General features: G+C 45.5%; 1 protein-coding gene across 1 annotated transcript in view; it reads right to left on the bottom strand.

The window, feature by feature from the left end:
* The window catches only part of LOC126235523 (uncharacterized), a 436836-nt gene that overhangs the window by 14626 nt on the left and 407960 nt on the right, over nucleotides 1-14250 (bottom strand). Inside the window, exon 13 of the mRNA XM_049944241.1 lies at nucleotides 4798-5196. Within this exon, the coding sequence (XP_049800198.1) occupies nucleotides 4798-5196 (399 nt within the window). The remainder of the gene's footprint in view (nucleotides 1-4797; nucleotides 5197-14250) is intronic.

Below are 14250 nucleotides of genomic sequence, written 5' to 3'. Positions count from 1 at the left end.
AAGCATATTACCGTTCCATTTTGATAGCCATGGCCACATTATCCACATATGTATGGGGCTTGAAAAGTCGTAATCAATTAATATCGCATCCAGAAAGAAGTATTGCTCTAGCTGATGGGTGCTTTTAGTACAGTACCTGTTGAAGCAATCGTGGCCTTGTTAGGAATTTTCCCCATGGACAGAAAAGTGAGACACATAGAAGCTTGTTGGTGGTTGCACAGAGACGGAACAATAGTGTATGCGCTAGTACATCACTGAATGAAAAATTAAAGGAATGCACGGCGAATGGATTTGTGGCTGTGACGTGGGATTTTCGGCACTGCGATTGCACAGGATTTTCCCGAGAATTCGTGAGTGACTGCAACTATATTATATAAACTCCTGCAGAGTTATAAAACATTTTCGAACGAGGCACAGCGCGAATCCTGTGTATTAACGCAGAATTAACAGGATTAGGATACTGATGAGCAATTATGGTAGCCACATTTGAACACACTCTGTTTGAATGTGATCAGTACACGGGATTTAGATCTGCTAGTGTTCGTGGCACAGTCCGTAAGAAAAGTGGCAGGTGACTGATATTCAAGTGAGTAATATACCCAATGTTAACTAGATGAATATCAACATAATACAGTACCGGGGCAAGAAAATGAAGTCTGTAGCAGTGAAAATAATTTGTCAGAAATTAAAGACTGACAAGTTCTAACGACCGCTGCAATGGAGAAGTATCGCTAAGAGTTATGATAAGATCAGGAGCAAGATGTGGCCTTTCAACGATGCGAGGAGTCAAGAGTCTACAAAAGATCTGTGACGACAGTTTTATATGACTGAGAGGATCGTTTCTGGCTTCCACGTTTCTGGAACATTTCAGGAGAAATGAAATGCCTCCTGGTGAGTGCAGTTGGAGGTGGTGTTCTATACGGGCAGAGCAACGCTCTCAGGGTGTAGAGCCATCATTGTGATACATGCGAAGCTTACCTGATGAAATGGTGGCGTCTCGCTCTCAGAGAGAGAAAACTATTTTGCGTCAGGCAGACTTCCAGTAGACTGAATAATGTTAACGCACGACAGAGTAAATCGTTAGTACTTTGATGACGGTAACATAGCGTATATTTGTAGTGAGTAGTGGTACTTACTTTTTTTTTGAATGGTCTAAATATAAATTCCGAGTGTTGAAATACCAGTTGCTGCAAGAATACCTGCTCATTACGCCTTTATCGTACAGCACATGTCCTCAAAGTGAAATAATACTAGTATTTAGTATTAAGGGGTTAGGTGGTCAGTTCTTAGGATAGATTATTGAATCTGGCGTCAGTTTGTTCAACACCGACAAGTGATTGTAGGAATTCATGTTTTAATATTTGCGCAGTTACAACTTGTGTAATACAGCCGCTTTAGGTAAGACTAGTTTGTCAGCGACTATAAATAAATAAAGAAGTAAAATTTGCTCCACCGATGGAGTCGAAACGTTGGATTTTTCCAAAAAGGTCATTCGACCGCGTCACAACAGAAAGAAATATTTTAATACCTGTGCACTAGAACGGTTAATCACTGAGACTTTGTGTCGACTAAATATGCAACAAAAATTACTTCACGTTGTACATACTTTATGAATTGTATAAAACTGCAAAGCAACATAATTTAAGCTTAGCGGCAAGCAACACTATGTCCATGGCTTTCCAGAGGTTCACAACCTTTAAGATGTAAATTGGTATTACAAAACAAACCATAGAACAAGTTATCAATTTCGTAATTTCGCGAAGTGGATATAAAAAATACGATTGAGAGATTCTGTATAATGTGTGGCCCCAGCAAGGAAACGCTCATAAAAATACAGAAGGACACCGTACTGAAATTTCATAGGGTAATGGCAGTTTCCTGTGGACTATACAGAAGTGAAAACTAGACTATGAGGTCTAGAACACATAGCTGACAGCAAGCAGTGGAGAAGAGATAACTGAAAACAGTTCACGGAGTAAGTGTACGAGACAGATTAAAAAAGAGACCATCCGGAAGAATCAAGGTATTTACACCTTGAATGAAGTACAGAAAAGAAGGGAAAGAACGTTTAGTAACAATGGGCGATGAACTTATGAAAGAAAAACTGCTATAGCACATTGCTGAAGCAAGAAGGAACATTGTTCGACGCATTAGAAGACGGCCGGATCAAGATGATACAACGGGCCAACTACAGGGCTATTACAAATGATTGAAGCGATTTCATAAATTCACTGTAGCTCCATTCATTGACATATGGTCACGACACACTACAGATACGTAGAAAAACTCATAATGTTTTGTTCGGCTGAAGCCGCTTTCAGGTTTCTGCCGCCAGAGCGCTCGAGAGCGCTGTGAGACAAAATGGCGACAGGAGCCGAGAAAGTGTATGTCTTGCTTGAAATGCACTCACATCAGTCAGTCATAACAGTGCAACGACACTTCAGGACGAAGTTCAACAAAGATCCACCAACTGTTAACTCCATTCGACGATGGTATGCGCAGTTTAAAGCTTCTGGATGCCTCTGTAAGGGAAAATCAACGGGTCGGCCTGCAGTGAGCGAAGAAACGGTTGAACGCGTGCGGGCAAGTTTCACGCGTAGCCCGCGGAAGTCAACGAATAAAGCAAGCAGGGAGCTAAACGTACCACAGCCGACGGTTTGGAAAATCTTACGGAAAAGGCTAAAGCAGAAGCCTTACCGTTTACAATTGCTACAAGCCCTGACACCCGATGACAAAGTCAAACGCTTTGAATTTTCGGCGCGGTTGCAACAGCTCATGGAAGAGGATGCGTTCATTGCGAAACTTGTTTTCAGTGATGAAGCAACATTTTTTCTTAATGGTGAAGTGAACAGACACAATGTGTGAATCTGGGCGGTAGAGAATCCCCAAGCATTCGTGCAGCAAATTCGCAATTCACCAAAAGTTAACGTGTTTTGTGCAATCTCACGGTTTAAAGTTTACGGCCCCTTTTTCTTCTGCGAAAAAAACGTTACAGGACACGTGTATCTGGACATGCTGGAAAATTGGCTCATGCCACAACTGGAGATCGACAGCGCCGACTTCATCTTTCAACAGGATGGTGCTCCACTGCACTTCCATCATGATGTTCGGCATTTCTTAAACAGGAGATTGGAAAACCGATGGATCGGTCGTGGTGGAGATCATGATCAGCAATTCATATCATGGCCTCCACGCTCTCCCGACTTAACCCCATGCGATTTCTTTCTGTGGGGTTATGTGAAAGATTCAGTGTTTAAACCTCCTCTACCAAGAAACGTGCCAGAACTGCGAGCTCGCATCAACGATGCTTTCGAACTCATTGATGGGGACATACTGCGCCGAGTGTGGGAGGAACTTGATTATCGGTTTGATGTCTGCCGAATCACTAAAGGGGCACATATCGAACATTTGTGAATGCCTAAAAAAACTTTTTGAGTTTTTGTATGTGTGCGCAAAGCATTGTGAAAATATCTCAAATAATAAAGATATTGTAGAGCTGTGAAATCGCTTCAATCATTTGTAATAACCCTGTACTTTAATCCTCGACGAAAAAAAGGCACTGATGAGGTAGCTCCATTCTAAATACGTTGAGCTGACAAAAGTCATGGGATACCTCCTACTAACGTGTAGGACTTCCTTCTACCATCCGTAGGGCAGCAAATCGACGTCGCATGGACTCAAGAAGTCTTTGGAAGTCCCTAGCAAAAATATTGATCCGTGTTGCCTCTATAGTCTCCATAATTGCAGATGTGTTTGCCGATGCAGGATTTTCTGCACGAACTGTCCTCTCGATTGTATTTCATACATGTTCGATGGGATTCATGTCGGGCGATGTGGGTGGCCACATCTTTCGCTCGAGCTGTCCATAATGTTTCTCAAACAAACTGTGCACAATTGTAGCCTGGTGATATGGCGCGTTGCTATCCATAAGAATTCCATCGTCGTTTGGGAACACGAACTCAATAAATGGTTGCAAAGTAGCGGAAGACAACCGTTACCAGACAATGATCGGCTGAATTGGACCAGATAACCCAGTGCATTCCATGTAAAGACAGTCCACACCATTATGGAGCCACCACGAGATTGCACAGTTGCTTGTTGACAACTTGGGTCTATGGCTTCGTGGAGTCTGCACCTCATTCGAACCCTACCATCAGCTCTTACCAACTGAAATGTGGACTTCTTCGACCAGGTGTACGGTTTCCCATTCGTCTAACGTGTAACTCACATAGTCACGAGACTAGGGGAGGTGTTTCAGGTGGTGTCGTGCTCTTAGCAAAGGCACTCGCGTCGAACATCTGCTGCCATAGCCCATTAACGCTATATTTTGCAACACTGTCCTAAGGGATACGTTCGTCGCTCATCCCATATTGATTTCTGCGGTTATTTCAGCAGTGTTGCTTGTCTGGTAGCACTGACAGTTCTACGAAAACGCTGCTGTTCTCGGTTATTAAGTGAAGGGCGTCGGCCACTGCGTTTCGTACCTGCAACACTGTGGATCTCGGAATACTGAATTCGATAGCTATTTCCGAAATGGAATGTCCGATGCGTCTAGCTCCAACTACATTCCGCGTTGAAAGTCTTTTAATTCCCGTCGTGCGGCCACAGTAACGTCGGAAACCTCTTCACATGAATTACCTGAGTACAATGAGAGCACAGCCAATGCACTTCCCTTGAAATACCCGGTGTAGACGACACTATCGCCATCTGTATATGTGCATATCGCCACCCCACAACTTTCGTCACCTCGTTGTTGGGAGGTACTATTTTGAGAATGGCGCCTGGGTTGTAACGTACCTCTGTTCTTGAGGCAGACGGGCACCTCCGCCTCGGCGGAGGTGGACTTGGGGGCGTCCCGGGCCCTGTCCCGGTGGAACTGGAAGGAGATGTCTCGCAGCGGGTCGACCGACTTGGAGCGGCGCGGCAGCGAGGCGTGCAGACAGGCCTCGCCGTCCAGCTGGTCGAGCAGGCGCTGCTGCTGGTGCTTGCGGCTCGACAGCGCCGTCGTCAGCGGCAGCTCGAAGTCGCGCGCCGCCGTCGTGGTGGCGGCCGCCGCGGGCCGCACCAGCAGCAGCGACGAGCACGTCGACACCCCGGAGTCGCTCGAGCTGGACGAGTCGCGGTTGCCCGCCGCCTGCGCCAGGCTCGAAGAGCGACGCACCCGGGGCGCCAGACCCACCGCAGGCACCGCCACCGCTACAATTAAAAACGTCGGAGTGTAGCGACACGAATATCCTGACTGGCAACCACATAGCTCAATGTCTCGTATGGGGACGATGTTTCCCCTATTTGAAGCTACAACCAGGATAGGTAGGCAGACATTGTAACGTAAAACTGTTTACGTCATTCGAGGGCTATTCGGATACGAAGATCCCAACGTTCGCGAAATGGAAACTACAATGAAAATGTACGTTAAAAATGACGTAATTCCTCCAGTTGAATTAACGTGTTGGTTTTATTGGCAGCTAGTTTCGATGTTGTTACAACATCATCTTCAGGCCCTAAATACAACATACCATACATAAACAAACAATGCAACAACAGTAATTTATGAGTTATTCTGCAAAACAGTTCTATTATAACCATATTAAATAATGGATAATTTTAATGAAACTAATTACATTTTTGGTCATTTCCGTTAAAATGCCATCACTCTGGACATTAGCCATTTACCTGGTATCACTAAATACAAATGAAGCTGTATATGCACAATCGTTTTATTATAGGTTAATATCACATATTAAAAATGTGAGTACCGGTATATAACAGCTTAAGCGACAGGCAGTTATTCTAATGGATGATAATACAGGCGTGGAACATTGTAAATTATTATTTTTTCATTTATTTTTTCAAATAATGAACTATAAAAAGGAGAACATACGCATTACCAATCAAACATATGTTAGGTAAACTTCATTGTTTACTAGTAGTGATCGGTGGGCAAGGCAGACTAGAGTTAAGTTTGCAAAATTCTGTACTGTCGTCATACTAAGGTAACAGTGGCGTAATTTACTTAGACAACTTCGTTCCTAACACCACGAAAGAAATGATAAGGGACCAAAAAAATATTGTGAAACCCACTTGATACAAGGTAGTGAAAGTGCAAAATACAAACTAATCAATTTAACTATTCATTACAATAAAAGTATAAGTTAACGTTACTGAAATAATTCCTATGTCGGTGTCTCATCGAAGGCTATGACCAAGGTCTAAAATAATCAATTCCTGTAAGTTTACATGGTCAAACGTACGATCAGGTACACGGCAATGTTCTAAATAGAAGCAATCTAGGTTATGTCAGTTGAAATAAACGGTCATATATGCAACCTATTTATTCTTCCTTTAGTAAATACACAGAAACACAGCCACTCACTAAAATACATGATGTGTAACTACTACATCATGAGGATTCATTCATTTTACTTTTCTTTAAACTTCAGTTCTTGTATAGAATTGGTAGTTAAGGCATATCGGCTACCCACTGATTTACAACAAACGAGCATGAATGTTGGAAGCACAATTATTTTGACTATAAGACCAATTTACTAACTACGGCAGACTGACTATAATAACGGAAGTTGATAATGTACCAAGTATAAAGTCTATCTAAGGAGGGTAAGCTCTTCATCGAAATGACAACAAATTAAACTCTATATTAGGTATAAACGGATATAAACACGTGAATTACTATCTTATAAACAGTATTAAACAGCAGAATCTCTACACGCGGGGGAAACAGTTCAAGTATCGTCCAGCAAGTTGACATTGAATCTACAAAGGAAGATAAGTCATACTAAGAGTAAAGTAACAGTAACACGCGGTAAGCGGACGGAGAAACGGTCCTGCTTCGTTATTATGACGTGTAGGACGTCTAAGTAGACAACATTTTACAAGTAACTCACCATACTTGTGGACAGAGATAATAAGTGGCTAATACTAGTTAGTCGGTGGTGAGATGGTCGTGTTCCATGCGGAAGGCATGTAGTGACTAGTATGAAATCAAAACTAGTAGTTCACAGATCGTAACTAAGATAACTTCAGCACCAAGGATACGGAATCGTGGAAGTGTTCCACTTGCAGTATCGAGAACCAGACTATTCGACGCATACATACACTCATTTTGATTATGGATATACGAAGACAATGAAAATCCGTTGAAGCTTTGCACAGTGTCTTTAACATGCGTATTGATCGCGTCACGTCGCTCTTTTCAGTTATGAATACGTAAAGATACCTAGAATAATAGTGTAATAGTGCCCCCTGAGAGGTTTCGCCTGATTTCATGCAACTCTATTTAACGTAACTGTCATGCATTTCGTTTTTCATGACAATTCTCGGTCGCACACAGCAGGGGCAATGGGGACGTCCCAGCAGCGTTCTAAATGGGGTGTTTGATGAATCACCATACGGCCCGGACTTGAATCTCTCTGATGTTCATCTCTGCTCACATGAATCTCTGGCAATGAAGACAGAATTGTCAGACAGACAACAAACTGGAGACCAACGTAGAGAAGTCGTGGTAAGCACAGGCGTCTGGCTTCTATGACGAGGGTGTGGTATCAAGTATCGATACTATCCCACAGCGTATCAGCGAATAGCAAGTTTCCATCTGCCGCCCATAGTGATCGCGTGAGATCTGCGGACCCAATGTAATACACCCGCTGAGCCACGCTTCCAGCAGCTCTGGACTACGAGCACCCTCTGCCGCCACGATATAGGCCGCCCGACGGCAAACACAAGCCCACTCCCACTTGGAGCCTCATCGCGATTACACAATCATTCGTGTAGTTGTACAGCGAGTCTCGTCTGTAACGTTGGATAGCTGGATTCTGTTTCTTGTTGCTTATTTGTAATGAGCCTTCGTAAGGTTGGAGAAATACAAGAAATACAACGACAGTTGACGCATCACTCTGTAGCCCACCAGTGCTTACCATTGTGTACGAAGTACACAACAGAGTGTATCGGAAAGTTGGTATAATGCTACGATAAATGTCTAACCCGGAGCGGCAACTATGTAGAGAAGTATGTGGAAGGTGTAGTAAGCTCCTGCAAAATCATTTTTGTTTTAAATTATCACTGTGGTTTCCATATTGTGACTGATCCGACGTTACTTTACGAACAGCCCTCGTAGTTAAAGAGGACTTTGATAATCAAATTTTGTAGTTGATGCTGTCTCAGAACGAGTAAGGCCAATATACACCACTGCAGAGACGAACAAGGCCTGTAAACGGAAGGAGAATGAAGCCCTTTAACACGACTATTGCTTGGTCCAGTAAGGGAAGTACGAAAGGAGGTGGCTACCTAAGAAAATTGGAATAAATGGTTCAAATGGCTCTGAGTACTATGGGACTTAACTTCTGAGGTCATCAGTCCCCTAGAACGTGGAACTACTTAAACCTAACTAACCTAAGGACGTCACACACATCCATGCCCGAGGCAGGATTCGAACCTGCGGCCGTAGCGGTCGCGCTTGGCCACTCCGGCCGGCAAAATCGGAAGAATCCACGAAATATACGTCACGCGCTCTGATCCGTCGCCATACTGTCTGGAAGCAACAAAATATTACTGGACACGTTGGGGAGGCCAATCTAGTACCGAACATTCCACAGTGACATTTTCATTCTGCAGAGCGGTGTGCGCTGATATGAAACTTCCTGGCAGATTAAAACTGTTTGTCGGTTAGAGGCTCGGGATCGACTTACACTTTCGCGGAAAAATGCTCTACCAATGCTTTTTCCGCTTATCGCCAGCGGTCATTTCACAATTTTTTTTTTTTTTGTGAATTTTATTGCCCAGCAGCCTACTCAGGTTTTTTCCAGAATCATTTAGATAACAAAACCACGTAATTAATTTTTGGTTTGATGTGGACGCCGAACTGCTACGTTTAACTTCACAACTTATAGCTCACGGATCTTTTTCCCCCTGATGCGGCAAGAAGGAACGGACACAGTCAGGCTGGGTGAACACAAGAAGGGCAGGGGTCGAGTCCCGGGGCCTAGCCTCGATATCTCCCCCCCCCCCCCTTCGGTCACTGTGTTGCTCTCACACATGATGCTCGGCCTCTTTAAGTTTTTATTTTTTGTTAATTAATTTCTCTTCCTTTTTTTGATGAAACCTTGCGACTTGCTACTGAAAACAGAATGAAGCTAGATCAGACTTTATTCCTCATTTCCAGTCATGGCCTACAACAATTTTTGTTTGTTTTTTATTAATTAAACGGAAAAACAGGACAAACAGGGCCACAGGAAGGAAATAAACTGTCCAACAACACGCCTTGAGTAGGTATCTTGACGAAAATACCAAGAGGGTCGGTTAACACAACACCTTTTTTCCCACGTTTACCAAAAACAAAGTAAGAAGAATAAAACGTACGGACAGGAAAGGGAGTACGCACTTTATCCATTCCTGAACGATTAAGTACCAAATACAGCACATTCGCAAAAATATAACGATAGACTGCCGTTCTTTGCTGTGTCCATTATACAGTAACCATATACTTGTGAAAGGCACAAGCTTCTAGGTCATACCCGCTCTCCACCAAGTAATTACGAACATAATACCGGACAAACAACATACCTGTATTATTCGTTCTGAGAAAGAAGGTTGAATCGGGATGCAGGACAATTTCACTGGAGATTGTCGTTTGTGTCGTTCTGGCAAGGAACGTCAATTGCCGACGGAGACAACTCCATCGTCTGTGTCCACAGGTGTCCAACTGATGACATAATGTATCCGTTTTTTCATGGCAACGACTACTTCGGCATATCTCACGAAGGCCAGTGCGAAAAAGTCGATAGTTGTTGGGGAGAAGATTATGAACGACTTGGTACCATGATTACGCCATTTCCATCGGCAAAATGCGTAGGCTTACATTGGACCAAACATCATTCCAATCTCTCTCGCGACAGGGATTCCACCGAGGAAGAGCCATTTTGAAACGTCCAGCGACATAACAGCATTTTGACGGAGAGGTGGGCATGAGAAACAATATCAACTCACAAACAACTGACATCAACAAAAAATTTCCAAATATGACTTAATTTATTATTTATCCTTCCAACGTCTTCCGGAGGGGTTAAGCTCACAGGTCGAAGAGAGTCAAAGAGGCGAGGTGTAAGTGACTGGGGTACGCGAAGAAACGTTAAAACAGTGCGCCGAAGAAATAAAGCAGAAGCCTTGGCCCGAACATCAGGGAGGCCCAGAGCTACCACCAGCTGAGCTTTCACCATAACTTCATAGCGCACACAGTAAACAGAATTTCACCAGATAAACGTGTCCGATAGTCGTTGAAACTTCCGTGACACCGTCGCCCCAAGGGGAATAATTTTGGCTACAAAACAGGGTTTGGTCAAGACGTAAGTTTCCAAGCTCCGAACCTTATGAAGTAACGAGAGGGAGTGACGTTCGTTTTCAAGGATCGCTCCTTCAATCCTGTCCGGGACGGACTTCCAGTTCAACGCAGCTATCTTCATCGGACAACGACGAATAATACCACCCAACGATCGATGGCGGGCGACCGCGTCAAATCCCCGCAAATTGAGTAACCGACACTTCCGGTCGGTAATCTGCGTACGGACGAAAGATGAACCTTGCTCCCAATAACGACCAGCCTCCCAATCGAGCAACTATGGACCTCAATAAAGGTTCCAGAAATAGCACGAATAGCGAATTAGATAGGGGACTCCCATGCAGGACACCTCGACACTCCTCTATGGGTGGGGAGGGGGCGGGAAGGGGGGGGGGGAGTTAGACGACCATTCACGTCAATAGACGCCTGAATACTAGTAATCAGAGACATGAATAACCGTTGTGTAGCATCAGTAAAACCAACAGTCGTCAGCACTAGCAATAGAAAATCACGACTGACTCGGTCAAACACACAATTAAAATCAAAAAGTAAAGCCCGATACAGGAACAGGGAAGTAATCGAGATGAGATCGCGATATTTAGCAACTGGAGACAGTAGAGTGCGGCCCGAGAGACAGTTTTGATAACGCGCGATAGTGTCAGCAAGCATAACAGAGAAATGACTATTTAAAGCGCGCTGCAGGGTATATAAAGTGTGTCCCGGGGACGCAGGAAAAGTGCAGTCGTTGTGGTAATGCGGAAACGGAGTGATTTATCTGGCGTGACAAGGAGTATAGTCATTTGCTTGAGTGCCAAATATGGAAGCGTTTCCAACACAGCTAAGTTTGTAAACTGTTCACGTGCAGTTGCGTTTAAAGAATGCAGTGCATGGAAAAATAACGTTTTCCAAACAACTGTCGTGCAGCACAGGCCACAGATGACAGGGGTGAGCGACGGCTGTGGAGATGTGTACTGGCGAGTAGAAGTCCAACTGTTGGGCATTTGACCCTCGACGTGAATCAAGGAGCTACCCGCACTGTCTCCTCAACGAACGTTCAGCGAACGTGCTGCCCATGGACCTCCGCAGCTGGCGTCTGCTTCATACACCCAAGCAGACTATTGTGCATCGGCAACGAAGGCTGGAATTTCAACGCCAATACTGGACGTCCGCTGAGTGGTGACAGGTGGTGTTTTGTTTTCAGATGAGTCACGTATTATGCTCCATCGCACAGATTGACGTTGGCATGTATGGCGTGAAACGTCTGAAAGCAGAGACGCCCAGGCTGGAGGAGGGAGCTTTATGGTCTCGGGAATATTTTCGTGGCAATCCCTAAGTGATCTCATCATTCTGCAAGACACAACAGATCAACACATGCATGCATCTATACTTGGCTGCCATGTCCCACCCTACATGCTGTTTCATTTTCCTCGCTACGACGGCGTCCACCTGCAGGACAATGCAATATATTACATACTCGCTGTCTACGTGCGTATTTCGAAGAGCACTAGTATAAGTTTACCATATTATCCCGACCACCAAACGCCTGGATTTAAAGCCAATTAAGAATCTGTGAGACAACTTCGATTGGGCTGTAAGTGCCATAGGTCCTCAATCGAGGAACTTAGCTGGCCAGGGCACTGGAGTTGGCATGGTTCCAAATCCCTGTTTGTGCCTACCATGATCTCACTGGTCTCTTCCTACACTTCTCGAAAGGGTCTGCGCTGTACACTGTGGCTATTCCGGCTTTTCGCAGGTGGTCACACTGATGTTACTGGACAGCGTATATTTATTCATATAGTACAGTTTTGTGTAATGTTTCCTTCTTGGACTACATCACACCTCTTTTATTCCCATGACAAAGTTAAATGAGGATGAAAATTAATCACAAAGGAAACTGTGTTTCTGGATGGTAGGGAAAATGTGATTTAGACGTTAGGAATTATAGTAGACTCCTGGAAATGGAAAAAAGAACACATTGACACCGGTGTGTCAGACCCACCATACTTGCTCCGGACACTACGAGAGGGCTGTACAAGCAATGATCACACGCACGGCACAGCGGACACACCAGGAACCGCGGTGTTGGCCGTCGAATGGCGCTAGCTGCGCAGCATTTGTGCACCGCCGCCGTCAGTGTCAGCCAGTTTGCCGTGGCATACGGAGCTCCATCGCAGTCTTTAACACTGGTAGCATGCCGAGACAGCGTGGACGTAAACCGTATGTGCAGTTGACGGACTTTGAGCGAGGGCGTATAGTGGGCATGCGGGAGGCCGGGTGGACGTACCGCCGAATTGCTCAACACGTGGGGCGTGAGGTCTCCACAGTACATCGATGTTGTCGCCAGTGGTCGGCGGAAGGTGCACGTGCCCGTCGACCTGGGACCGGACCGCAGCGACGCACGGATGCACGCCAAGACCGTAGGATCCTACGCAGTGCCGTAGGGGACCGCACCGCCACTTCCCAGCAAATTAGGGACACTGTTGCTCCTGGGGTATCGGCGAGGACCATTCGCAACCGTCTCCATGAAGCTGGGCTACGGTCCCGCACACCGTTAGGCCGTCTTCCGCTCACGCCCCAACATCGTGCAGCCCGCCTCCAGTGGTGTCGCGACAGGCGTGAATGGAGGGACGAATGGAGACGTGTCGTCTTCAGCGATGAGAGTCGCTTCTGCCTTGGTGCCAATGATGGTCGTATGAGTGTTTGGCGCCGTGCAGGTGAGCGCCACAATCAGGACTGCATACGACCGAGGCACACAGGGCCAACACCCGGCATCATGGTGTGGGGAGCGATCTCCTACACTGGCCCTACACCACTGGTGATCGTCGAGGGGACACTGAATAGTGCACGGTACATCCAAACCGTCTTCGAACCCATCGTTCTACCATTCCTAGACCGGCAAGGGAACATGCTGTTCCAACAGGACAATGCACGTCCGCATGTATCCCGTGCCACCCAACGTGCTCTAGAAGGTGTAAGTCAACTACCCTGGCCAGCAAGATCTCCGGATCTGTCCCCCATTGAGCATGTTTGGGACTGGATGAAGCGTCGTCTCACGCGGTCTGCACGTCCAGCACGAACGCTGGTCCAACTGAGGCGCCATGTGGAAATTGCATGGCAAGCCGTTCCACAGGACTACATCCAGCATCTCTACGATCGTCTCCATGGGAGAATAGCAGCCTGCATTGCTGCGAAAGGTGGATATACACTGTACTAGTGCCGACATTGTGCATGCTCTGTTGCCTGTGTCTATGTGCCTGTGGTTCTGTCAGTGTGATCATGTGATGTATCTGACCCCAGGAATGTGTCAATAAAGTTTCCCCTTCCTGGGACAATGAATTCACGGTGTTCTTATTTCAATTTCCAGGAGTGTATTAAATTTTGTTCCTCTTTAAAAAGGCTAGCTGAAAGTATACCTAAGAACTAAAATAGTATGAAAGATCCTAAAGATAACAATGAACAACTCCTAAGTGTTACCTGAAGGTTAAATAAATACACTTATCATCCAGAACATTATGACCACCTACCTAACAGCCGATATGTCCACCTTTGGCACGGATAACAGCGGCGACGCGTCTTGGCGTGCAAGTAGTGAGGCCTTCTTAGGTTGCTGGATGGGGTTGGTGCCACATCTACACACACACAAGTAACTTAACTCAGGTAAATTCCGGGGAGGAGCGTCATGAGCTCTGACGGGAGGTTCAGCCACATCCCAGACGTATTCGATCAGGTTCAGATCTGGTAACTTTGGGGACCACCACATCAATTGGGACTCGCTACGCTACTCTGTTCCTCAGGCCACTGAATAATACTCCTGGATTTATGACATGGTACCTTATCTACCCGAAAAATGCCACTGCCGTCGGGAAAGAAGATCGTCATTAACGGATGTACGTGGTGTGCCA

The sequence above is a fragment of the Schistocerca nitens genome, chromosome 2, assembly GCF_023898315.1.
Source record: "Schistocerca nitens isolate TAMUIC-IGC-003100 chromosome 2, iqSchNite1.1, whole genome shotgun sequence".
In the NCBI taxonomy this organism is placed as follows: domain Eukaryota; kingdom Metazoa; phylum Arthropoda; class Insecta; order Orthoptera; family Acrididae; genus Schistocerca; species Schistocerca nitens.
This window is presented reverse-complemented; position numbering and strand designations above follow the sequence as displayed.